The sequence below is a fragment of the Apodemus sylvaticus genome, chromosome 23 (genome assembly GCF_947179515.1).
Source record: "Apodemus sylvaticus chromosome 23, mApoSyl1.1, whole genome shotgun sequence".
Taxonomy (NCBI): domain Eukaryota; kingdom Metazoa; phylum Chordata; class Mammalia; order Rodentia; family Muridae; genus Apodemus; species Apodemus sylvaticus.
In genome coordinates this window covers 34,208,106-34,235,828 of record NC_067494.1, presented here as the reverse complement: position 1 = coordinate 34,235,828, position 27,723 = coordinate 34,208,106, and the positions used below count along the sequence as shown (strand labels likewise).

The 27,723-nt window shown below is 45.6% G+C and overlaps 1 protein-coding gene and 1 non-coding gene across 2 annotated transcripts in view; both read right to left on the bottom strand.

Moving 5' to 3' along the window:
* Positions 1 to 27,723, bottom strand: part of Mthfd1l (methylenetetrahydrofolate dehydrogenase (NADP+ dependent) 1 like) — a 178,738-nt gene that overhangs the window by 26,720 nt on the left and 124,295 nt on the right. Inside the window, exons 25-26 of the mRNA XM_052169342.1 lie at positions 23,151 to 23,258; positions 20,117 to 20,269 (exon numbers count right to left, since the gene is read on the bottom strand). Of these exons, the coding sequence (XP_052025302.1) occupies positions 20,117 to 20,269; positions 23,151 to 23,258 (261 nt within the window). The remainder of the gene's footprint in view (positions 1 to 20,116; positions 20,270 to 23,150; positions 23,259 to 27,723) is intronic.
* Positions 22,088 to 22,246, bottom strand: LOC127674266 (U1 spliceosomal RNA). Its single transcript, XR_007975318.1, has one exon. It is a non-coding gene; the product is annotated as a U1 spliceosomal RNA (small nuclear RNA).

The following is a 27,723-nucleotide window of genomic DNA, read 5'->3' as shown; positions in this document are numbered from 1 at the left end:
AGGAAGAACCACACAGCAATGCCCTGCCACTAGATGGACTGATTGCAGACCACGGATAACTAAATGAAAATAATATTTACATGACACTATCTGCAATGCAAGCTTCTATTCCATCCATCCATCTTTCCATCTATAGATTGACGGTCTGTCTATCTATCCATCTATCCATCCATTCACCCACTGTCTGTCCGTCCATTCATCCATCCATCCATCCATCCATCCATCCATCCATCCACCCACCCACCTACAAATCTGCCTGTCCGTCCATCCGTCCGTCCACCCACCCATCCATCCATCCATCCATCTATAGATAGATGGTGTGTCTATCTATCCGTCTATCCATCCATTCACCCACTGTCTGTCCATCCATCCATCCATCCATCCACCCACTCACTCATCTACACACCCACCTGCCTGTCCATCTGTCCGTCTGTCCGTTCTATCTGTCCATCCATCAATCCATTCATCCTACAGTGCTAAAGATTGAATTCAGGGCCTTGAATTACCCAGCAGGCATTGAAACATTTTTATTTTTATTTTTATTTTTCTTTGAGATGAAATCTCAGGTATCCCAAGTCAGCCTCAATCTCACTATATGCCTTGACAAGCATGTGCCCCCCCCTACACTCAATAGATAAATACATGTAAAATTTCAAATGCAAGGGCTTTCCTTTACCAGCACACTTCCAGGTACTACAGTTGATTCTTGTAAAGGAGGATGATCTGGAATTCCTGATCGTCCCGCCTCTGCCTCCTGGGTGCCTGGACCACACTGCTTGACACCATACCTCATTATTTCTTTCTGATGTTTTTTTTCCAGACTGAAAATGTGGCATCTACTACTTATAAAAATGATAAAATGTTGCTGAGTGTGGTGTGGCATGCCTCTAATCCCAGCTCTCAGCAGAGACAGAGGCAGGCAGATCTCTGCTGAGTTTGAGGCCAGTGTAGTCTACATAGAAAGTTAAAAGATATTTAAAGCTAAAAACACAAACAAACACAAAGGGGAGGGGAGAGAGTAGAGAAAAGGGTGTGTGTGTTTAAATGTGATTGGTTCTAATGATGTCACTACTGTTAAGTTGTCCATGCTCCAATAAATACGTCCCTAACAATGTTCACACAAGCAACCTGAATTAAAGTGAACAAAACGTCTGCGTGCACGCCCACTGCCCCCCACACGCTCACTCAAGCACAGCCTGCCTACAAGTGCACTCGCACACACACATACACACACACACATGCGCGTGCGCCCATCCACACACTGAAACAAACAGAAAGCAGACAGGAAAACCAGAGGAGGAACAGAAGGCCATAGAGGCTCAGTGGACCTGGACAATGGGCAAGAGAAAGCGCTGGGAGTGAGAAGGAGCAGGGACAGAAACTGCACCCGTGTATAAAGCTGTCTGCTACACAGATTTCAAAATGGCGGAGTAGTTTATGGCCAGCTTTTTTAACTGGCCAAACGAACAGAATTTGCTTTCCTAGTTTTTTTTAACACTAAAATGGAGTACACTGATCTACCTACACTGCTTGAATGTGTTGAGCAAGAAACAACAGGGGCAGGGGCTGGAGAGATGGAGCACTTAATCACTGCTCTTCCGAAGGTCCTGAGTTCAAATCCCAGAAACCACATGGTGGCTCACAACCATGCATAATGGAGATCTGACGCCCTCCTCTGGTGTGTCTGAAGACAGCTACAGTGTACTCACTTATAATAATAAATCTTAAAAAAAAAAAACAAAAAAGAAAGAAAGCAACAAGAGGGACAATGGTAGGAAGGAAGGGCAGGAAGTTCGTGTGCATACCAGCATCAGCTAAGGTCAGAGAAGCCCCTCCCTGTCTTAGGCTTTCTGTTGATGTCTGCAACTTGTGTTCGAAGAAAAAAATTAGATCTGCTGTCATACATTATGTGCCGAATAATTTTTTTATCTAGTGCATTCCAACCACTCTGCCCCCAACCAAGTAAACATTAGTCTTTGATAGTGGGAAATCTCGGATTTAATTCTACAGTCTAGATGAGTAACAATAGTCATTTCTGTTGTCTGATACCGCCTGATGTCAATACTGATGTTGTCAATACTGATGTTGTCAATACTTCCTGATGTCCTGTGAGTCTGGAGACCATTCTATCCGGCACAGGGGGATCCTTGACAAGGGGGTCATGGCCATGATGCCAGGCTGGCCTGACAAACAGGGCCACTGAGGGATGCTGAGTGTCAGTCAGTTTGCAATGGTAGAGGAGAGGTCCCTCTCCCAGAGATGGTGAGTCTTAGCTGAGGGACAGGCACAGGGGGTGGAGTGGGCAGAGCCACTTTGAGGAAAAGGGCAGAAGCCACCAGTCTGCCTACAGCAGTGGCTAAGATCGGATCAACTGCAGAACTTCACTATTCTGTGGGCCAATTTGTCCAACTCTTTGTCCAAGTCTGAATTTCTGTTCATTGAAACTACAGGAGAGTTCTGACAAACAGGTCTAGTTTAAGCCCTCCCCCGGCAGGAAACAGCTCCATCCCCCACTGGAGGAGGGGCAGTACTGGATGAAGCGGGCCAACAAGGAATCAGGGGGGCAGCGGGGCAGCGTGGGGCCAGAGGGCAGGGCTATGCCCTGCTCCTACCAGACCGGAAAAGACAGCCCAGGCAACATTACCTGCTCCCCTGAAAATGACATCACAAAGCCACAAAGTGAGCAGACATTTACTGCCTTGATAAGGAATAGGCAACCAGCTGTATTAATATTAAAAAACAAAACAAAAAAATTTTTTTTGGGGGGAGGAGGGAATAATAGTGAGTCTTAAACCAATCTTTGCTAAATTGGAAAAAGAAAAGCTTCCTTCTCCAAGTTGGATATTTCTCAGGAATTTAAAAGATGTCATAGAGGGAACGTTTCAAATTTATCACATACGATGTGAATTTCTTTGGGAGCCAGCTTTGTTAGAGAAGGCAGAGAGAGAGAGAGAGAGAGAGAGCTTCGGGACACGAGCGCAACTGGACTGTTTCTGCCAAGTATTAGACTCTTCTCATTCTTGGATTTTTCTGGAGACTTTAAAGCAGCAGATTATTTTTTTTTTTTTAAGACAAACAATTCAGTGTTGTGTTTTGAGAGCCTCTCCCTCTCGAGTGAGTTCATCCAGGAGTGGCCTGGTCCCAGCGGAAGCATCAGGACAGGGGTCTTTTAAGTTTCCGATGGCATGTGCAGGAAAATATGTCCCCTAAAATGACAGTCATTTCCTATCACTACAGTGCACTCTGTTTAAGTCTGAAAACAGCAGCGAAATCAAGATAAGCAAAACAACAATAATAAACCAACCAGATGCAACCCAGACCTTTAGTTTTAAAGGTGTATTTTTCAAACGCTTCATTGTATTCCAACAAGAAGACGCAGGGACAGCTGGTGCTGCCTCCCATCCCCCACCTCCACTCGAGTCCTCGACGTTTGGATGTTTAATTATTCTATTCACTTAACTGTCTAAATACATTTGCATAAGATTACAACAGTATCAGATGGAAGCCTTCATGGGTTTGTCAATATTATTTTTGGCTAGCCTCACGGAAAGGAAACATGTTATGCTAAAGACCCACAAATTTAAACAGGGAAATAAACAAATCGCCCCTACATCTGCATAAGCCCTGTTTGTCAGCGAAGTTGAAAAGAAAGATGGGCATTTAGTGAGATGAATCATCTTACAAAATTTCAGGCTTTTCCCAATGCTAGGCTGCACGGCGTCAATTAATCACGTCTGAAGGCTACGAGAACAAAGGCTGCGGGTGATGTGTGAAGGAAACCGGGAGAGAGGAATAAAGGCCCAAAGGGAGAATTCTTATATATTATATTAAAACATACACTTTGAGACTATACAGAAGACCTGCAGTTTGTCTGAAAACTTCTTTTCTACTATCACGTTTGATTTGAAACATTTTTCACGCTGTCCCCTGAGACACTTAGAATAATGCAAGGTGTTACCCACCATCACTAAGGTTGGGATATGAAAGTGCTCTCTCTCTCTCTCTCTCTCTCTCTCTCTCTCTCTCTCTCTCTCTCTCACACACACACACACACAAAAGCAATTAAGTGCAAATAGGGGCACACTTAGTCCAGTTTGACACTATTGCCCAGGCTTGTCCTAGAACTCCTGTCTCCCGAGTGGCTGAGAGATAGGTGTACACCACTGCATCTAGCTTACAAGGTCACTTTAAGTCCCAGTATTAACTCCTGAGACCAAAGCCAGAACTATATTCCATGGCTTAGGTGAGATTGACATCTTAAAGAACAACAGTTATAGGGCTTTCTAAGCCTTCCATCCCAGTCAAAGCCACCCAGAATGAAATTCAAAACTAAATAAACAAATAGTGATTTCCCTTTTCAGACTGTGAGTGCGTGTGTGTATGTGTGTGTGTATGTGTGTGTGTACACATACTCATGTGGAGGTCACAAGTTAAACTTGGGTGTATTTTCTCAGGATGCCACCAACCTTTTTTGGGGAGAGGGGGCACAGGGTCTCTTATTTGCCTGTAAGTCATCATATAAGCTGGCAAGCCCCAGGGATCTATCTGTGTGTGCCTCCTAATGCTAGGATTACAAGGGTGTGCTGTCACACCTGCTTTTTACTTGGACTCATACTTGCACACAGCAAGCCCCTTACGGACCGAGGTTTCAGTTTTCAAGTTCTACCGTATCCTTTACTGAGTTTGATGCAAAAAATCATGGGCTTTTATTTGATCTCTCTCCACTTTGCATCAAAGGGCCACTCAACCCGTTTCTGCTCTCAACCCACTCCTGAGATGCATCATGCATCCCTTTCCTGGTCCTTGGGTACAAATAGTTGAGGGCAAAGACTTTGCGACACCCATCTTTTCTTCCTAGTGGCTGGAAACATTAAAAAAAAAAAGTGTTGGACCAGACAACAAAAGGAAAAAAGAGTGAGCTTACTTCTCTACTGTCCTTTGACAACCAGGTTGATTGAACATGAATGGTTGACTTCAAAGGCTGCGTAGAAATTCCTTCCAGGTGGGAGCCTGGATGTGACCAGCTCTATTGTGAAAAGCCTAAGGAGAAGGCTCTTTGAAATATGAAACGGTGTAAGCCACGTGGCAGAGATTAAGATTTTTCCTTTTATACCATCTCTAACACAACAGCCTGAAAAAGAGATAGGTATGGAGGTGGACTTTCTCTGGGACTGGTTTGGGAGAGACTGTTGCTAGACTCCTCCTGCCAGAGGCTCCTGAATGCTAGCATCGGAGTGGATCACCGTGGCTAGCGTACATAACCTTGGTTTTAATGCTTGAGATACTTCTATCTCCAGAACCCCAGGTGGATAACAGATCTCACCATTAAACCTTAAACCCGATACAAGGTGTCTCTGTGTCTGCACTTGAACTTGTAATTCTGCTTCCCTCAACATGATTTAAAAACAAAACAAAACACCAGAAATTCATCCCTGTGCAGGACCAGGATAATGTAACAGATGGGAGAATATGACCCTCATGAAACAACACCCGCAAAGATGATGTTGGGGATGTGGGTGAGGGCAGGGCACCCATTATTCCCTAGGTAGGGAAACTAGATCACTCTGTCTAAACTTTTTTTTTTTAAAGATAACTAAGCTCACTCTTTTTTTCTTGTTGCCTGGCCAACACTTTTTTAATGTTTTCAGGTACCAGTTAGCCACTAGGAAGAAAAGATGGGTGTCTCAAAGCCTTTGTCCTCAACTATTTGTATTCAAGGACCAGGAAAGAGTAAAGACCTCAGAGTCTCTAATAAGCGTCCTTGATCTCATATTTCAGGTACTGTTGTAACTCATTGCTAGACTCCAGGTGGAGAGGGAACCGAGCTTGCCTGGTTTCCTTTCTAGATTAACCTGTGGGATGGGTCCTTCCAGTTGGTTTTGTATTCCCCTGCCGCAATAAACCACGGTATGGCTGCCTGCTGACTTTTTAAGTCTTCCTAAAGGAACAACTGTGTCTGTAAACTACCCTGGGGATTCCCCAAAGAATTACCTTTCCTCTAAAGTGGTTCTACCCACTTTACTGCAACTCTAGGGGTAACGATAACTCTGTCATCAGTAGAACATGTCAGAGGACACGGAGAAGTCCTTTTCCTTTTTTCTAATCACTGGACCTCCCAAACTTCCTACCTGATTTTCTGTCTCTAGCTCACTTAACCTTATGTTCCCAAACTTCCTACCTGATTTTCTGTCTCTAGCTCACTTAACCTTATGTAGTCTTTGTAATTGTTACCATCTTTTTGTTTGTTGTTTTTTTTGAGACAGAGTTTCTGTGTAACATTCCTGGCTGTCTTGTAACTTGCTTTGTAGCTGAGGCTGGTCTCTAATTCACAGAGATCCGCCTGCCTCTACCTCCCCAGTGCTGGGATTAAAGGTGTGTGCCACCCCTTCCCTCCACGCCCCATTACCATGTTAACAAGATTAACTCTGTCTCCCTCTGTTCCATCCATCTTGCCGCCTGAAGGGATCCTTCTAAAAATGTGAACATAATTATATTTCGCCACTTAAGATTCTCAGGCTCTGCAAAATAAACTCTAATTTCTAGGCTTGACACTCAATTCCAAGTGACCTGGGTCATGCCTTCCTGCCCAGTGTCATGACACACTGTAACTCTTGTAAGTTTATACAGGCTTGCTATGTTAAAGGACATTAGCAATGCTGTTTCAGGCCTCGAAGGTTTGTATCTTCTGCTTCTTTGTCTCGTATCACCTTGTTAAGCTCTCCTTGGCTCTCGGGGACAGCAACTCTGCAGGCTCCTGGAGCCCATCGGCCTCACCCTGCTCTAAGCCCCGGCTCTCAGTGATCTCCATACACAGCTTGTGTCTCTCACTAGCTTGTTCATTCATTCCTCAAGGGCAAGGTCCAGGCCTTTGTGGTTGTTTTTCTCTTGGCCTTGGACCCAACATTCCTCTCTATATGCTGACCAAGTGAATCAGACCTCCTCTGGCATTTTGTGTGCAATGGGGTGAGGCCACTAAGCTAGACTGGCTTAATGAATGGTTCCACGTGCCTCAGGACAGGGTCCCTAAACTTTTGGTGATAACCAAAATCTCCAGTGTTCCCTCTGAGGTGCATATTCCATGCCAAGGAGACACTTTGAATGCTGTTCTGCCTCGCCCCGGAGGCATCTCCCTGCCAACTGTGGCCTGCTTTGCCCCGTGCTGAACTCCGACGTCCTTCCTTGGGAGACTAGAGAACTTTCCTTTGCAACACAGGAAAGGCTTCAGTCTGGAACTCAATAAAGCCAAAAAAATCCATTGAAAGCATTGACTCCCCAGCGGATTATGCAACATCCCGAGGAAGCGTCCTTCCTCACTGTGCCAAAAGGGAGCTGGGCGTGCTCACAGGCGCAGTGCGCAGCTGCCTCGAGGGAACGGTACAGTATACAGCAGTGCGCATGCTCCAGAAAGTGCCCTGGGACATGCCAATCACCCGGTGGCCCCGGGTAGCAACAGCATCCCAGTACCGAGAGTATTCAGTAGTGAAATTTACTCAACAAAACGGAAGCGCAAAACTCTAGGCTTTTCTGTCTCTAGAGGCTGTCAACTGTCATGAAAAGCAGCAGCAACAACAAAACCCCAGCACCCACCAATGTTCCTAGGTTGATTTTATAATAGTACCAATTATATCTAGTTCAGAATTACAGAAACCTAAAACAGAAGCAGAAGGGCATCAGTGTACCCAGAGATAAGGTACCAGCTATATAGAAGCGGATGATAATCCTAGGTATCCTATTGCCTTGAGTCTCACAATGTGCTTACCACTAGAGAAAATAATAATTTGGGCATCAGGAAATGGTGGCTTAGGAAAAATATACAGGAAACACACACACACACACACACACACACACACACACACACACATCTTGGGAGACCTGTAGGGATTTACTGGTCTGTTGCAGGTCAAGATATCGAGGTGGGGACAGGTGTCCTCCAACAAGGGAAGTCATGGCCTTACTACGGGTGTGGCAAGGGGTTGGGGAACTAAGGGCATGGGTTAAGGGCACACCCGAGTCATGTCTCTCCTTCCTCACAAGGGCAAATTATACGTACGCCCATAAATAATTATTTTCATGATATCCTGCGGGACCCATGAGACTCTGCAGGCAGGCAGAATATCATCCAGCCTGCAGAAAACTGTGCAAATTTGTAACGGAAATAACGATTTTAGTTGGCTGTCACCCGCAGGCATCTCTAAAGTGAAATGAATCATGTTTCTATGACACATACCGGAAACTTTTGGAAGACCAAGAGTGCAGGCCATGCAAAATACAAGCCATTGGTGTCCTCACGGGCTGCTCTGTTATAAGTTCTGGTGCCACCCATGCTGGGTTCTGCCATGGTTCTTCCCCATCCTTTTTTCAAAGAATTATTTATATGTGCATGGGTACACTGTAGTTATCTTCAGACACATCAGAAGAGGGCATCTCTTTGCATCCCATTACAGATGGTTGTGAGTCACCATGTGGTTGCTGGGAATCGAACTCAGGACCTCTGGAAGAGCAGTCAGTGCTCTTAACCGCTGAGCCATCCATCTCTCCAGCCCTCCTTCCCCACTCTTATTCCTTGGCAGCAAAAAGCTATTTATTTTATTCAATCAATATGGGCGACTGCTCTTATTACATATGGAAATGAACTGAGACAAGAGGTTTCACCTCAGGCCATGATAAATATGCCACAGGCTGTGCGTGGCACGCAGCGAAATTACCATTCTCTGTCCAGCTGTCCTCATAGTGTGACAGTTCCCTGGCGTGTTTTAATTTACTGTGGAGAGAGAAGGCAGGACAGAGTGCCACCTCACTGTGTATGTATGGATGTTTTTCTTGGTGAGGAGAATCTGTCTCTTTGGAAGCATCTGGAAGTGCTGGTACCATTTGTATGTTGCCCCTTGGTTTTTTTTTTTTTTTTTTTTAAGGTTTCAGTCCCAGGCTGGGCGGTGGTGGCGCACGCCTGTAAACGTAGCACTCTGGGAGGCAGAGGCAGGTGGCTGTCTGAGTTCGAGGCCAGCCTGGTCTACAGAGTGAGTTCCAGGACAGCCAGGGCCATATAGAGAAACCCTGTCTTGAAAAAACCAAATCCAAAAAAAACAACAAAACAAAACAAAACAAAAAAATTCAGTCCCAGAAGTGGGTGGGGTTTCAACAAAGAGCTCGAGAAAGCTTCGCTAATAGTGAAATTTATTTGGGTGACTATCTGTGGTACATGTGTCGAGCTAGAGAGCGGTACTGAGTGTCCTTGTCAGTTGCTTATAAGGTGGTGACCTTGTTTTGAGATAATGTCTCTCACTGAATGTGGAACTCATGGGTTTGGCAAGGCTGACATCTGTTGAGCCCTCAGTGCTGGGGTTAGAGTGAGCGTGCTCTCTTTATTACGTAACTTCCCGAGGTTTGAACTCAGGTCTTCCAGCTTGCCTGGTAAGGAGTTGGCTGACTGAGCCATCTCCCCAGACCTCTAAAGGCATTTGACTCTGTAGAGGTCAAAGGACAGCCTTCAGGAATCACTTCTTTCCTATTGAGGAGTCCAGAAGTCAAACTCAGGACTAGTTTCAGGCTGGTGTAAGCTCTTTTACCCACTGTGCCCATTTCACTAATTAGTATGGAAATATTGGGCACCACGCACAGAAGTTTTGGACATCATCTGCCCACATAATGGACAAATAGTTTGAAGTTGGCCTTTCTGACTGGTTGGCAGAAGCAAAGTTTAATTTGACTAACTCACAGAAAATAGGGCCACATGCCCAGCAGAAACGTGGGGACATTTTCTAAGACGGAAAGTCATCGAGGGAGCCTGACCCGCCTGCCACTTGCCATCTACGGCTGGGCAAGAGACTCAAGTCCACTGCGCTTTCAGAACAGGAGCAGAGATGTGACTCTTCCGGAAGGACACTGGGAACAGCAAAAGAGTCAGCAGACACAAACGGCTCTGAACACTGCCTGGCACTTGCAAGTGCTCAATAAACATTAGCTCTGACTTTGCGTTTTGATCACGATTGGTTTAAGCATCCCTTTATTTCCCTTGCCCTTTCTATGTCCTTCCCCTGGACGTGTTGAAGAGACGAGTCTCTTTGGTGCTAGGCAAATGCTACTGAGCTATTATTCTGTGCATTCATTGCCTTTTATTTTAAAGATTTATTTTATTTATTGTATATGCATACATACTCTACCTGCATGTACACCTATGGGCCAGAAAACAGTCATCAGATCCCATTATAAGATGGTCAGGAGGGGCTGGAGAGATGGCTCAGCGGTTAAGAGCACTGACTGCTTTTCCGAAGGTCCTGAGTTCAAAACCCAGCAACCACATGGTGGCTCACAACCATCCATAAGGAGACCTGATGCCCTCTTCTGGGGTATCTGAAGACAGCTACAGTGTACTTACATATAATAATAAATAAATCTTTATTAAAAAAAAAAAAAAAAAAAAAAGATGGTCAGGAGCCACCATGTAGTTGCTGGGAGTTGAACTCAGGACCTCTGGAAGAGCAGCCTGTGCCTCCAACTGCTGAACCATCTTTCCAGCCCACTTCCTTTTTTTTTTTTTTCTTTTTCTTTGAAAGACAGAGCCTCACTGTGTAGCTCTGGCTAGCCCATAATGTGCTATGTAGATCAGGCCTGCCTCTACTTCTGAGTACTGAGATTAAAGGCGTGTACCACCGCACCTGGCCCTTGTGTGCATTCTTATAGTCTATATAGGTTATGCCATAAAACCTCATCCCTAGCTCCCTATGTATAAATTACATTTCTAAGTCATAACATACTTTAGACATGGAATCATAAGATATACTTAAAAACAATAATTTCTGGCGAGAACTATCTAAAAAAGTTATATATTATATTTGTTTAAAAAAGAAGCTTTTTAAAAAAAAATTTTTTTTTTGTTTTTTTTGGATTTGGTTTTTTCGAGACAGGGTGTCTCTGTGTAGCCCTGGCTGTCCTGGAACTCACTCTGTAGACCAGGCTGGCCTCGAACTCAGAAATCCGCCTGCCTCTGCCTCCCAGAGTGCTGGGATTACAGGTGTGCTCCACCACCACCCGGCAAAAGGATTCTTTTGGAGCCAGAAAGAGATCATTTGTGGGCTCAGTAAAGATCTAGGGGAGCTGGTGACATAGTGCAGTGTTTGTCCCCAAGCTTGATGAACCGAATTGTGCCCCCAGAACCGAAGGTGGAAGGCAGGCTAGAACTGGCTCTCTAAAGTCGGGCTTCGGCTTCCACGTGGTGCTGTAGTACACGTGTGTCCTACCCATCAACACATACTAAACTAAATAAAAAAGGATACAAAGCCAGCAAGTCAGCAAGCTCACTTCCATGGGAGACCTCAGGATTCACTGAACTGTAGCAGGCAGAGTCTCTGCTGAGGGGAACTGTGTGGGGAGCTGAGGCTGGATACGATGCTGGGGGTGGGGGAAGGGAGGACGGGGAGCTGGCTGTCCCAGCTCCCTGAAGCGGACCAGTGCACTTCACGTGAACCGCACTACTCCTCCATCACTGTCTTCGGCTCGGATCTGTGATCTCAGAGGTTCTGGGGGAGGATTTATGGGCATATTTTCCAAAAAGTGCTGCCGACATTCCCCACCGTGGTTGTGATGTGCCATTAACTACTTACTGCCCAAGGAGAAGAGAACTCTGAAGTTCTGGTTGGAAAAGCTACCTTTATCTTCCTGCAACAAAAAATCTCTTTTTCTAGCAACATGGTTTCAGCAATGGATTTTTTTTCTTCTCCTCAAATCCTTCTGACCCCAAAGACACAGCTTCCAGCTTATGCCTTAAGAGAAAACCAGGATTTTCTATAAAAGCTGAAAGGGATCCCCTTCACTGTGTGGGGTGTTGTTTCTCTTCTCTCTCCCAGCCAAAATGTATCCAACTTAAACAGAAGCACATTCCACTCCTTATGACAAACATCAAAATGAAAACAGACTCCAGCTGTCAAACAGCTTTGTTTTGGGGGGGAAAATCAGTTACGATGACGCTAAATAGTGAAGAACTTATAACCGCCAGTGTAATGACTTTTATTTGTGTGAAAGGCACTTAGTAACTTGGGAAGGACCAATGACCTTCATGATCTTGGGAGCTATGCTGACCAACTTCAATAAAGAGGACTGGGTGGGTGAATCCTTGTAGAAGACACACTAAAAATCAGGTCACAACTAGAACTTGTCCCTTGTTTTTTGGAGATGGGGTATCACAATGTAGTTCAGGTTGGCCTTTAGACTCCCCTGCTTGGGATGGCATGTAAAACCTGTGTCTTAAGATGAGCAATGTGGAAGAAACATGCACTGCTTTTTATAAACACAGGCAGAGAAGAGGTCTTGTCACCTCCCACGGTGACTTTACAGCTTTGATGTTGCTATCTCTCAGCCTTCGGAATCTCTCTAACCATACAAGAGACAGAAAGTAGAGTTGATGGAAAACCAGGTTAAGGGCTCCAGTGGCTTTGGGCTAGCCTCCATCACAGCCAGAGTTGAGAATGGGGAATTACAATGTATGGGACTATCTGTACAGAGTAGACAAACTAGAAGGGCCTCAACCAGAAGAAATTTCTTCTGCATTGACAGCTCTGCTTCTTGATGTTAATATAGTCTGAGACAACTTTAGAGGCTTCTGATCCGAATCAGCAGCTCTGAGTTAGAATCCCAGGCATATCTGTGAGAGTCAGACATTTGCTGCTTGCTGTCTCTAGCGTTAGCATTCTGTCTAAGCTCCGCCCCACAGTTACCTGGCAACAGCCAGGTGTGCCTGACTCACAACAACAGGGGATGCTGGCCCCTCCTCTCTGTCTTGCCTTCTTGCTCCAGTTCTCTCCCCATCCCCTTCCCCCCCCCCCACATGCTCACATCTAGCCCCTACTTCTCTACTCTCTCCCTCTCTCTGCCTTTCTCTGCCTCTACTACTCTCTTGATTCCCCTCCCCATGCCCTGAATAAACTCTATTCTATGCTATACTGTTGTGTGGCTGGTCCCTCAGGGGGAGGGGATGCCTCACCATGGGCCTGCCAAGACACCTCCTTCCCTGATACCTCACCACACACCATGACAAAACATATCCCCCCTCCCTTTATCTTTTTATAAACACATCATCTAGCATTGATTGTGTGTGTGAGATGGGGCGGGGGGAGGAGTTTGAGAATGTAATAGTCAGCCAACCTTGACGGAAACAGCTTCCCAGCCAGTGAGGTCTGCAGATACTCACGAGCACATATCACACACACTCACTGCAACATAACACACAATGAACACACATACAGGGTGACAGTAAAAAAAGTCTGAAATAAGGAATGCAAGGTGTTGCCACAAATTACATACAGAAAGCTATAATGCTCAGGGTTCTAATTTGGTGGGCATGGTACAGTACAAACTATAGGCACCCCATGGTATCTGCAGGAGACGGGAACCTTACTATGGTATCCCTACTTGTGGACACCAAAATCCACAGAAGCTTAAGTCATCTCTGAAGGCAGCAATACCAATTCTCTCAAGAGCAGTCTAGTGCGTTTCCCATTAACATACTATTCGAGGCTGGCTAATTTAACAGACACATACTCAGTCAGCTTGTAAACGGCTATGAATTCCAGATTCAATCAGTTAAATTTCTCTGCTAACTGCCGTCTGAGTTTTACAGAAGGATATTTTCTTACAAGTTTATCTTTTCTTCCTCTTTCGTTCTTCCCACTGAGCCCTCCGACAGACTTTGAGGGTGGCCTATTATTTTTTTGCAACATTGGCTTTTCGGCTTTAATTTAATTTCATTTGCATAACTATCACTCCGCTCTCCCCCTTCAGAATATAGGCTTCTTGGCAAAGCCCATGGGTAAGGAAGTGTGATAAAGAGACACAGACTATGACAGACCCCGGAAGCACAAGATGACTTGATGGGCGTCTGTCATGAACCAGGGTGTATTTTTGCTAACATTCCTAGGCCCGGAATCCAAACCCAAAACCCTGGGAAATGAAAACAAGGAGGGCCACGCGTGGAGGTGGGAGAGAACAGAATCAGATCAAGTCAATCGCTAGAGAAAGCAAGAAGTCGATAAAGCTGACTGTGGCTGGGCAGAGGGTGGCCACTTATGCAGAAAGCAAAAGAACAATGCTCAACTCAGGTCTGGGAGTAGTTCAGTGGGAGAGGCTGGGCTCCGCCCATCACAGGAAGATAAGCATGTCACTCAGAGGGAGGAATCTTCTCCCCTCCCCTCTCCATTTCCCCCACCCACCAGGCTGGCTTTGAACTCCTATTGTCTCCCCCTCCTGCTCCTAATTGGTGGAACGCGCCACACACAGGTAACAAGGGGAACTGCGTTCATTTAAATTAACTCTAGGTTTGCACTGGCTTCCAGCTAGAGAGGAAAAGATTAAAACAAGGGGATGGGACCCAGACGAAAGTCATCATCTTAGGGCCCAATGAGTCACAGAGCTTTCTCTTCTTGTTGGTCAATAGTTTTTGGAAACTGAGGACACCAGTCACCTTCCTCTCTCTTGGGACATACCAAGCCGAAAGGACAGGAAGGTCCCTTTGTTTCTGGCCAGGCTTGTGGGAGTTCCCCGGAAGGAGACAGGCAGAGAACACCCTGTCAGTACTCCACACCATGCAAGAGGAAGCAGCCGATGCGAGGGCTGAGTCTCAGGGAAAGCAGGAAATTCTGATGTTGAGATAGGGAAGGGAAACCACGCAGGGTAGGGAAGAGGAGGGGACTGCCAAGGGCTCAGCCAGGGGCTAGAGGTCACGGGAGCAAGCCAGAGCAGTAGCCGCTTCATTTCAAACTCAGGCTATAGATGCCAGGAACCAGGGGCACTGGAGAAGGGAAGGTGTTTTCTTGAGACTTTTGTGAAGCAGGCTAAGAGTTTGTCCATTGAACTACCGGCAGGAGAGCAGGGAAGACGGGTGTAGGTGATTTTGCAGGAGAGCAGGGGAGATGGGTGTAGGTGATTTTGCAGGTAGTACCTACCTTGTGTGTGAGCTCCCCATGGATAACCTGGGTTGGTGGAGCTCACTGCTTTACTATGGTTTGTACACAGCTTTGGGAGTTTGATTTTTCTCACTGTGTAAATAAAAGTCAATCTCTGGAAAATGCCACAAACCGCCCCTTTGATTGAAATATACAAGGTCTGAATGACTTCACCTTCGCTGGCAGTGGAATTTTAGAGAGCGCTCGGCTAACCATGCATCCTGGAAGCGGAGGGGGTGGTGGGTGGGGATGCACCCCAGCAAGCTGAAAGAACTTCATCACTGATCTGAATCAGCCCAGCAGGCAGCTCTACATTCAGTAAGTACTGAGAAGCAAGGAGGGAAAACAGAGAGAGTTCAACAGGAACGTGAGAAAGAATAAACCAAACCGGCAATGCATCTGGAGGGTGAGGCCTGGGCTGGCTGTGTTTGCCCTGCAACCCTTGCTCCAGGTCCAGTAAGTCTCCACCCAGCGGCAGCTGGGTATGACTTCACTGACTCCCCCACTGGCTCGGGCAGCTTCCTTCTTTCAGGGTGCCAGCTAAGGCAATGACGTCAGGGGTGCACCTGGTAGCGGTGTGGCCAGATCAGGCCACTTAGGAGAGACAAAAGTCGCAGCCAGTTGAAGTTGATCTTTTAGTCCTTTGTTCCTGAGACTTCCACTTTGGGGTAGGTCCAGCCTTGGCTCCTCCCCACAAGGAGAGGGGGAAAAAAAAAACCGGTGTGCGCATGCGTGCGCCCAGGATCCTCTTTTATACCTTCTCCTTAGGGGCGCAGAGGGAATGGACTAGAAGGCAGAAGGACAACCACAAGGTCAGACTGTGTGTCACGGATGTCCCTGCCTCAGTGTAAGTCTTCCTCACGTGTCTTTGAGACAGATGCCCAACAGCACTTAGAAATGCCCTGTACGGTGCTAACTACCCCATTAATACCAACCAGTAGATAGCTTAATCTCTTCTGGATGAACTGTAAAATCATTAAAGCCCAAGATTCCAGTCAAGATTATCATAAAACAAGCAAGCAAACAAACAAACAAACAAACAAAAGTCTGCATGTCATAAACCCTACAGTGCTTAATAAAAGAAGAATTCAGTCTAGGCATAGTAACTCACATAATGGCAGCATTTAGAAGGCCGGGGCAGAAGAACTGTGAACTGAAGATTAGCCTGGGATGTATCTGGGGACCCACAAACCAGCCACAGACAAAGCCACCTAGAAAGAACTCGCACTGTAAATTCTTTCGGAGCCCTGTGCTTGCAACCCTCGATGTGATATCAAAGAAAAACAGTCGCAGAAAAAGCCAAGTTCAAATGGACATCTGCTAAGAATTCAAGCTTGGTTGGATGCCTCTCCATGCTGTTTTGAAAATGTGTCACTGCTTAGGAAAGCTCTTTGAGAAGAAAGAAGTCCTTTGCCCCCCTCTCTACCCCGACACCGAATGTAAGAAGGGCCAGGGACTAATTAACAGGGAGAAACCTCTTGGTTTTCCCCCTTTTGCAAAAACACCTAACAGATCCAGTCATACCACCCAGGAGAGCCTGTCTCTTAGGGCCACTTCAGCTCCCTCCAATTGTATGAATGCAGCAGGCCACCTGCAGAACAGCACCAGCAACCCAAAGAGGCGAGACGGAGACCCGGGTCAGATCCCTTCCCACATGCCGGGATGCTCTCTGAGTCTCCTGAAAGTGTTTGGCCCAAGTTAAATATTGTTCTAAGCGCTTATGGTTTATCATTTCCCCATTTATTATATTTTTCATGGTATAAAAGTGATATACGCTGCTTCATGCTAAGAGTTTGGTGTGGTCTTTCTGGATCTTTCTCTAAGGAATTTATGTTCCAACATCACTTCACATATGTGGATTACAGAGTAAATATTTCGTGCCAAGTGATTAAACAGGCTTTGTAAGTAATTAAAAGCTTTACTAACGTGATAGGACAGAGACCATCTGATATATATATATATAATTTTTTCTTTCAGCATGAGATTATTTTCTGAAATGTTATACAGGTTCTTGGGTTTATTGGCTAATATAAACCACCAGCTCCAAGGAATAGTTTATAAAATCTGAGGTTGGGAAAATTATAAGAAAGTATCTACTCCTGCCTCCACCGCAAAAAAAAAAAAAAAAAAAAAATGTGCATTTGGCAAATTATTTGTTAGGAAAAGAGGCATCTGAAGTGTGTGCTGTACTGGTTGATGATTATTTCATACTTTTCAATAATATGTCAGGAAATATGTCAGGAGGAATATGTATATGTGATGTCATCCCAAAGAAGCAGGGACACACGGGAGTGTTCCTTAAATTCTTTTACAATAATTAATTCCGTGTATGGGTGTGTGCGTGCATGTGTGGCGTTCTGAGGACAACGTTCCAGGAGCAGAGTCTCTCCTTCTACCATATGGATTCCTGGGATTAAACTCATATTGTTAGGCTTGGCAGCAAGCATCTTTATCCACGGAGCCATCTTGCCTGCCCGGAATGCATACTTACATAGGAACAAAGAAAGTTACTGTAGAAAGAAATACTTGGGGCTGGAGAGATGGCTCAGCGGTTAAGAGCACTGACTGCTCCTCCAAAGGTCTTGAGTTCAATTCCCAGGAACCACATGGTGGCTCACAACCATCTGTAATGGGACCTGATGCCCTCTTCTGGTGTATCTGAAGGCAACTATGGTGCATTCATATACATAAAATAAATAATTCTTAAAAAAAATACTTGGCTACCGTAACACATATAAAAGCCCCATGGCAAAATCTTCTGGCCGGTGAACAGGAGTTTCTAAAGTCTGGGGAGGTGAAATGGGCCAGAGATGCTTGCACACTGGTGATACACTGACCATTAGAAATTGATTTTGCTAATCAGCACCAATTAAAGCAATTACCAAACAGAATGAGATGTGATAGTGCAGCCACAAAAATACATAGGACAGCTAGGCGAAGAACAGAAGTTGAGGAAAGCATTCAGCAGCTAACATACACTCCGGTCAACATGAGCAGTGTTCACTCAGGAGTAGAGTGACTTCTGTTAGAATTTTTGTTTTCAAGACTTAATGCAATAGTAGAGGTACAGAAGGGCTATTTGCCTCTCTTCAGGACATACCATGAGGGGACCTGCCCCTGTGTTCTAAAGTCCATAGGGGTCTGTCCATGCTGGACATTTATCTACCAGAGGTGTAGATACCATACACAAGGGAGGTATAGGATCTGGTTCTTCCTCATGCATGCTGGAGGTACTTATTAGTGACTTGCAGAATAACTGTATGAATGAATGAATGATTGAATGAATGAATTCTACTGAAGAATGGAGAATGGTTCAGATTGTGACGTCAGGGGGGCGGTTGGGGGATGAGTCGGAAGGTAAATGGCCTTCTATCTCAGTCTCTCAGATGACTGATAGCAATTGAATGTGGAATGACTAAGCGTAACATAGAATCATTCTACTAGAATTTTCCCACCTGCCAAGGTCAGTTCCCACAGTGCCACGCCCCCATCCCTTCTCCTTAGTCACCCCACCAGGAAGTTACCACAGTGTCTCTCGAAGGCATGATGAATGTTGGAAGCATTCCGGCAGCCTGTGGTAGGCCCCAGAGTGCAGTCAAAGAAAGTAAATTCCACCCTTATTAGGAGATCCTGGCCGCCTTGGGGGAATTTGCCTAGCTTGCACGCGGCTTCCTGCACCGTCACGGAGAGCAGGCCTGTCACTGCCTCCAAGTGACAGTGTCCTGCCTTCCTGGACCCCCCTTTACTTAGGCCTCACATCCTTCCTGACTCCTCAGGCCAGATTGTTTCAGGATTGCAACACAGGGCGGGCAGGGCGCTCCCTGTGTCCCTGAGAGCAGCCACGGGAGGAACTTGCGAGTTGAGATAATGTCACAGATGGCCTGCTCCAGGAAACCCTGGAACTGCTGCTGCTACAGGGCTAGTCCGTATTCATCTATTCCCGGTTATAAGTCAAAGAGCCAGGCCCAGGAGCAGGCTGGGGGGTGGGGAGAGTCCACGACGATTTTGCAGGACAACTTTGGGCTGAGCCTGGCCACAGAGGAGGTGGGTGGGAGATTTACCATAGGACCATCTCCCTGGATTCATCTGTGTTTCTAAGAGACTTATTTCCTATGTCCTGATAACCCTTCAAATGAGCTGACACACTAGACTCAATTCTGTCTACCAATCATCTCAGGGTTACAAGGTCTCTCTGTCTCTGTCACACACACACACACACACATACACACACACACACACACACACACACACACATACACACACCAAGGTCTCACTAAATAGAGCAGGAACTCAGACTGATTGACCTCAGATTCACAGGGATCCATCTCCCTCTGCCTCCCCAATACTGGGATTAAACGTGTACACTACTGGCTTTTTCTATGTTCTTTACTTATTAAAAAATAATGTGAGCCAGCCAGTGGTGGCGCACGCCTTTAATCCCAGCACTTGGGAGGCAGAGGCAGGCAGATTTCTGAGTTCAAGGCCAGCATGCTCTACAGAGTGAGTTCCAGGACAGCCAGGGCTACACAGAGAAACCCTGACTCGAAAAACCAAAAGATAAAGAATTAAAATAGTGTGACTCCCGAAAGCCACTACACTAAAATGCCTCCTTTTACATTTGAATGTGAAATGTCCCCACTCTACAATTTTATAATATTTCCTGCTTTCCAATATCTTGTTGGGAAGAGGATGCATGTATAATGCCATCCCAAAGGGACACACAAGATGTGGTGAAGAAGGAAACAGGGTAGGACACTGATTACCCCTCCCTCCTGGGTCCTGTTAGGGTCCTGGCTGGTGCGATCAGTCAGTCCCATTTTGTCCACAGGAGGACAGCAGAGTAGGTCTGAGTTGTGTCAACGTGGGACAGTTTGTGAAGTTGGTCACTGGGCCACACTGCTGCTGACTCAGCAGACTGATTTTGAGGCCACTCACTCTCTTCTCGACCCCAGAAGGAAATTCACTTTATGTCTCCGTGGATCCTGAACATATGATATGAAAATAGAAGGGCCTGGCCCGAGAAGGCAGAGGTGTGTTTGCACCCTATTATTGGTGGAAGAATGCTTAGAAAAACAGCAAATATTGTAAATTCCTCGGTGCTGTACGATTTGTAAAGTTGGCAGAGCGTGGTTAAGACATGACGACAACACGAACTAGGAAAGGCTTTGAGGCCCGGTACTCACTGTTCCCACCAAAGGATAAATGAACCCAGCCCCGATGCTGGCCCGGACGTCACTGATTGGCAGGATGAAATCCCTTGGCACCCCCTTTTTGTCAGGTTCATGAGAGAGAGAGAGGTGGGTCTTCGCCATGCAGATGGGCAAATTTCCAAAACCCTGCAAGAACGGAAATGAATTACATTCACTGCAGTACGTGCTGGTTTCTTGCATTGGATCTTGGTTTACATCAGCTCTGCAGCAATTCTGTGCAGGCGCAGACTCCGCAGGTGTGGTTAGTGGGCGTGGCTATTAGTTTAGCCAGAAGCCGAGGAAGGACCTGACCTCTGCTGTTACAGCCAGTATTTAGCAGGGTGAGAGGTCTTCTGTTTACTCTGAAGGTTCTCCTAGAGAGGAGGGAGGCCCTGGCATGGTGTGTGTGTGTGTGTGTGTATGTGTGTGTGTGCACGTGCATGTGTATAAGCAAGGCTATTTTTAGGCACAGCACGGGAAACGCTGCAGAAAGCACTTTCCAAGGCTATTAATATCCAGGAAGAAGAAAGGTAACCCAGAACAAGGCTCCTAATGAGGCTCTTGGTGCCATTGTTCTGGTCTTCTTGGGTCTGCTGGGAGCAAAGGGCCCTTTGTTCTGGTTTATGAATCATAGCTATTTGATCTACGATTACATTATAGGAACTAAGATGAGGTCACTTTTTCAGCCTCTTTTATTTTTAAGGACCAAAGTCTGTGCCTGACCCAGAATTCCAAAGGTGAAAGGAAAGGAAGTCACGTGTAGCATCTTACAAAAGGGGCAGTGTCTGGGAAGGACGCTGTAATCACACAGCACATAGAGTTCCTTCAGAGACCTTACTAATTAATTGCAACCACATACTTGACACACTAACGTTTAAGGAATATTCCCGTGGTAGACAGACAGATGACAGAATGTAATTGCTTATGATTCAACCTACAACTATTTAGAACATTTTAGAGCATTATCATGTATGGGGGGGCTGGGGGGCTCCGGCGGATACTGTGTTCCTGAAACTCCTTTTACATACTAATGAGGATTTTGGCAAGGAAAAAAAAAAAACACCACAACTGGTACCTAGAATTTCTGACTTTGTAAAATGAGTAAGTATTGAAATAATTCCTATAAAATTACATGAATAGCCTCTGAAAATTTACTATAAAAATTAAAAAAAGTATCATCCCACTAATGTATTCTATCATAAATCGTATTTTATAATGGAAAAAGACCATTAGAGTAAATTATAGCATAGAATAGAATTTATATTACATATAATATATAATATAAAACATACAACACATAAAATTTATATATAATATATAGCATATATCATATATTATATTCTCTATAGTACACATACTATAAATATATATTATATATAATTATATAATGTATAATATATAAAATATAAAAATACATATTATATGTGTTATATATAGTATATATAAATATATAGTACATATAATTTAAATATATTATATATAATTATATAATATACAATATATAAAATATAAAATAAACACATATTATATGTATTATATATAGTATATATAAACATATTATAAATATATGTGCTGTGCATGCCTGTAACTCCAGCATGATGGGAGTGGTCAGTAGAGACAGGAGAATCCCAAGAGAATGCTGACTGAGTATTCCAGTCAGACGGTTAACTTTTAGTCAGTGCGAGACCCTATTTCAATGCAGTCGGGTAGACCACAAGAGTGGAAAGCACGTGACATGCATTCTGCATGTCTATGCACACATGCACATACCCATATGCTCACATGTGTGCAAAGCACACACACTCTCTCTCACAAAGAAGACAGAGAGAAAACCTGGGACGAGGAATGCAACTCAGTGTGTGAGAGAGGCTCTTAGTTCTGTCTCAGGACAACAAGAACTAGAAAACAACAAGCCACGCCAAAAAAGTACATATTCAGACTTCGAGAAAAAAATGTTCTCTCCTCCGGGGGAGAGGGTGAGCGGAGCCCCCACTACCGCGAATTATGCAGTCAGATTTCCCACATTGGGGACAATGCTGGGTCAGCAAATCCTGGTGCAAGGGGTAAGCCTCGCCTGGGAAAACTGACTTCATGACTGTGGTGTCACCCTGGCCAGGTGAGTATACATTTGGTTTATTTTAAGACAGGGTTTCTCTGTGTATCCCTGGCTGTCCTGGAACCAGCTCTGTAGACCAGGTTCGAACTCACAGAGATCTACCTGCCTCTGCCTCCTGAGGCATAGGATTAAAGGTCTGAGACATCATCGCGCCTGGCTAGAAAAACGATTTTTATCAGACCCCAGAGAACATTCACACATATTCTAAATAGGACAAAGAGGTGGGGGGGGGGGAGCTAATGGCGTTATTTGTAACGTAGTGATCCTGATAGCAAGCCGAGATGCTGGCTTCTGTGTAGCAAGGCTAAAGCGGGTGGAAGCGTTGGAGGCACACGGACCTTTGGGCTACTCATTCAGACTGTGTGTCTGGGTCACAGCCCCACCCACAGCTCACTAGCCCTTGTCCCAATCTAGAGGTAGAAGATGGTAGAGCCTTCCATCCTTGAAACAAGGTAATAAGAACCACCTGCATACAAACCTCACTAAACACTCCCATTGCATTCACCTCACCAGCAGCATGCAAGGATTTTTAAGACAGCACAGCCAAACAATGCAGTAAAGAAGGCTGACCCGCACTCTGCATACCAAAGGGATGCCGAGTGTGTAAACATGGATGACACGCATAGCACAGACATTGGGTATGGTTGGAGCCCCATAGGGAAAGTGCTGACTTAGTACAGGAGCCAGGCCCTGGGTTCCATCCCCAGCTCTGCAAACCAGAGCCACAGTCATGATCTCGGAGATCCAGGATGCCCAAGTCAGAGAGTGAATGACTTTGTATGGCGCTTTACTCGGCCAACACTACCAGGGTTACTACTTTAATCTCTGCTGACCCTCAGGTAATCGAGTAAGAGCTTAGCCTTGAGACGGAACGTAAAATCAAGGTGTGCATGTTGAGACTACAAGGCTTACCTGTTGCGTATAGCGATCGATTTTGGACTGCGCCTCGGGAGACAGCTCGATATCCTTGGCTCCATAGACGGTCTGGGCAATGACTCTTATCTTTTCCACAATGGGAAGCTGGAAAGACACAAATGGCAGACAAATCATTGGCCTTCACGTGCTTGAAGACGTAGGGAAAGCTTGGTGAAATTTTATATTCTTGACTGAAAATTCCTCCCAGCAGCATAGCTCTCTGCTCTCCCTCTGCCAAATGGGCACTGAAATGTCCACATCAGAGGTCAGATGGCAGAAAGGAAGCCTTGCTATTTAGCCAGCAAAAGGCTGCCAACCCAGTTAACCATTTTTTTAATCCATTTCAACGTCAAAATAATGATTTATGTGATGCGAAAACATTCCTAAAGACAGTTGGGTTTCACAGACATTGATGGTGATATTCTTGGGTGTTTCGTTGGAGAGCCAGACATCGACTCTCTGGTCACATTAGCTCTGAGAAATCGGGCGGTGTGGGAGAAGTTCTGAGAAGACTAAAGATTAGCAGAGGACAACAGCTGGAGTGGTTCATACCCAAATCCCAGCACCTGGAAGGCTGAGGCAGCACTGTAAGTTTTAAGTCAACCTGGGCAACACAGGGAAGCTATTTCACAGAACTGAAACCCTGAATAATTGCAACAAAACCTGACAAGAACAAACGCCCAACTCCTTCCAAACAGAACAATTGATGAATCACCCCTAACCAAATCACAGCAAAGTGAGGAATGCTAGTCAATCAGTGTGTGTGTGTGTGTGTGTGTGTGTGTGTGTGTGTGATGCTGTCTGGAAAATACTGGTCAAGAAACCTAGGTGTGACCCTGCTGGAAGGATAGTATCACTCTTTCCTTAGGGTCCAGATGACCCCAAGGACGGTGCACAGCAAGGGCATATAGTGTATTCTACTGGAAGGAGAGTTATACATACGAATAAAGACATAGGAAAACCTAGTTCTTGCTACCTTCCCAATCCCGATAAACTGCTTAGAATCACGCTTTTCAGTACAGCAGATTGGGTTACTGTCAAGTCACTCTGTGGTCTGGGACTTAAATGTTAGACATTCAACAACTAAAACAGAAATGAAAATGGAGATTCCCTCCCTCCCCTACACTGCTGTCGCTGCCGCCTACCTCTAGACAGGACCTCACGATGTAGTCCTAGCTAGATTGGTAACTCGCTCTGTATACTATGCTGGCCTCAAACCCACAGAGCTCTGCCTGCTTCTCTTTCCTGAGTGCCGGTATGAAAGTCACAAGCCACCACGCACAGCAGGTGCGTGTATTTCTAAGCTTTCACTGGAGGGTACAGATCGGACCAGAAGCGGTAGAGACCAATGCTGACGCATGAATGAAGAGACTCAGTGTTGTTTACACACCAGCACTATATAACGTACTTTATTAGTTAATGCACTTCCAATGGGAAAAATCCCAAGAGTGCCTGGGACTCTGGAATGTGGCCAACTGGTTATAAAATACATAAGGCAGAGAGAGTCAGAGTGCAAATCAAGTATCAATAATATCTCAAAACTATATTAGTCAGTTCCTCATGATGTCAACACAGGAAGAGATGAACTAACACACGGAAGAGAAGACTGGACTGGGAAAGGCATCTCCACAGATATGAGGTAGTATGTGACAGACAAGGTACAATAGAGAAGGGTTGATGACCCAGTAGACTTTTGGCTAGAAAGAAAACCACACCAGGACCTCTCCCTGCAAAACAATCCAATATGGAAGAGATTTGAAAATGAAAACTTTAAATATCACAGGATTCTGTCTCCCTAATATTGTTTCCTTAAAGATGGAGACAACAGAACATCATAAGGTTAGTCATGGGTCATGTATGTCTGCATTCTTAGCACCTGGGAGGTTCAGAGGCCAGCCTTAGTTAAGGCTAGCCTAGACTCAAGGATAGCCTAGACTACATGAAACCCTGTCAATCCACCCAAAATTACACCTCCACATACCAAAATAAGTCACAAAAGAAATGATTTTATATATCCGTAACGTTTCCCTAGGGACTGGGAAGGTGGTTTCTCCAGTGTCAAGAGCAGTGACTCCTCTCTCACAGGACCCGGGTTCCATTCCCAGCACCTGCATGGCAGCTCACAGCTGTCCGTAACTCTAGTCCCAGAGGACCAGACACCCTCCTCTGGCCTCTGAAAGCTCCGGGCATGCGTACGGTGCACAGACATCCATACAGAGAAAAGAAGCATTCACATAAGATACATCAAATTAAAACAATTATTACTTTTTTTCCTGAGACAGGGTGATGTAGACTCCTGAGCACTCCGATGATGAGTGTGTGTCATCAGACCTAGGAACCCCCGAATTTAAAAATATAAAACTTAGAAAAGTCAGAAGATTAGTACTAAAATAAAGTTTGAATGCCTATAAAAAGACATTTAATAATGGGCAAAAACGGATAACAACTTAAAGAATAGTCTCACTAGTAATTAAGCAAATAGCTATTAAAATGATAATAAAAGAACCCAAAGAACAAAACCCCAACAACAACAACAACAAAACCTGCCAGGCAGTGGTGGCACACGCCTTTAATCCCAGCACTTGGGAGGCAGAGGCAGGCAGATTTCTGAGTTTGAGGCCAGCCTGGTCTACAGAGTGAGTTCCAGGACAGTCAAACAGAGAAACCCTGTCTCAAAACAAACAACAATAACAATAACAATGACAAACCTTAGCTCATGGGCCAGGGAGACGGCCCTGTGGGTAAGGTGCTTACAGTACAAGCTTGAGGATCCAAGTTCGGATCCGGCTCTCACACAATTAGGGCTCTGATGCACCAATACTGGGGAGGTGGAGGCAGGCTCACTTCATCTGCCAGCTTAGGTAAAGAGTGCGCAGCCGTTTCAACCAAAGACTCTGAAGAAACAAGGTGGCAGGCTGGCAAAATGGCTCGGCAGGTGAAGGAGCTTGCTGCCAAGTCCAGTAACTGGAGTTTGATCCTTAGGACCCGCATGGTGGAAGGAGAGAACCCCTTATGTAGCTGTCTTCTGACTTCCACCCTGTGGTTTGTATGAAGACACACTCACATGCTAGAAGGTGACAGGACATACACCTGAGGTCAACTAGGCGAGCATGCATGGGTGGGTGCACCTGCGTGCATGTGTAAGCCCTCTTCCCCACACCCTCATCTAAGAAACAAACCACACTGCAAAAATACGAACTCTAGTTCCTACTCGTCAGGGACAGGCGAAGAGGCAGGCAGAAGTTACATGGTCTTGCCTCAGTCGGAGGGTTGGGGAGAGCACCAACCAGCTCATCCCTGAGGTAGCTTCTTCTCCACTCTGAGCAGTCTCTACTGCAAGTCCCGCCTTCCCAATATACACCTCAGCAAGAAAAATCCCTGCACTACAGCACTGCATGGTCTGCCCAGAGACAGTCCTGCTCCAGCTGTCTCTGCATCTGTACCCGATGTCCTCGTTTCCTGAAGCTCTCAGGTCTATGTCAGGGACCACCTCTCCCACAAATCCTTTTGGGTAGTGGTTTTCAGCCTGTGGGTCATGACCCTTTTGGGGGGAGAAGGGGGTCACATATCAGATATATACATTACGAATTATAACAGTAGCAAAATTATAGCTACGAAGTAGTAATGAGATAATTTTATGGCTGACAGTCACCACAACACGAGAAGGTGTATCAAAGGGTCCAACGTTAGGAAGGTCGACAGCTACTGCATTAGTGACAGTATTAATATGCGTCTGCGCTCCCTTCTTTGACAGTGGGAGCACCTGCAGAGTTCTTCCCTGACAGAGGGGCTCCTGGCAAGACTCATGGTGCTTTGGAAAGTACTGATGGACTCAGAGGTACCTATAATAGATTCAAGTGGCTGGCTGTAACTCCTAAAATCCTAAAATCCGTTGGCTGGCAAGGTGCCTTCTACAACCCACGATAGGAGAAATCCCATGTGAGTGTTCATCTCTGAAAAGGGACAGTTCATTAGTAATTACTAATTACAGGGCGGAATGTGGACCGAGAGCTAGTGGTCAGGGAAGTCGTTTCTAACCCAGTGACTGAGGAAGGACCACTGTTAGCGCAGCTGCCTGGTAGGCATAGACCCAGGAGTGCTCAGTGCAAGAACAGCGGGTGTGGGACTGTTAACAGATGCAGAAGGAGAAGCTTGAGGGTAACATCATTTTCAGTAGTGGGAGCTGACCAAGATGCAAATGCTTTGCGCAGAGCTATTTCCCCAGCCCCTACCCCATTGCTGCTTCTCTTTTCTTTTTTTTCTTTCTCTTCAGACAAGGTTTCAACAAATCGCTCCAGTTGGCCTTGAACTTATGGGTAGCCTAGGCTAGCCGTGCACTTGCAAGCTCCGTTTCAGCTTCCTGGGTAGCTGAGATTAAAGGATGATGCCACGAAGCCCAACACACCTCTGACACACACAGCTCGAAGCCTGTGTTACCTGAAGAGTAAGGATGGGCTAAGAACGGTAGCAGACACGTTTCTCAACCATCATCTATGTATCCATCTCTGTGTCTCCCTCCCTCCTCCCCCTCCTCCTCCTCCTTAGTTTTCTCGTTTTTTTTTTTTTTTTT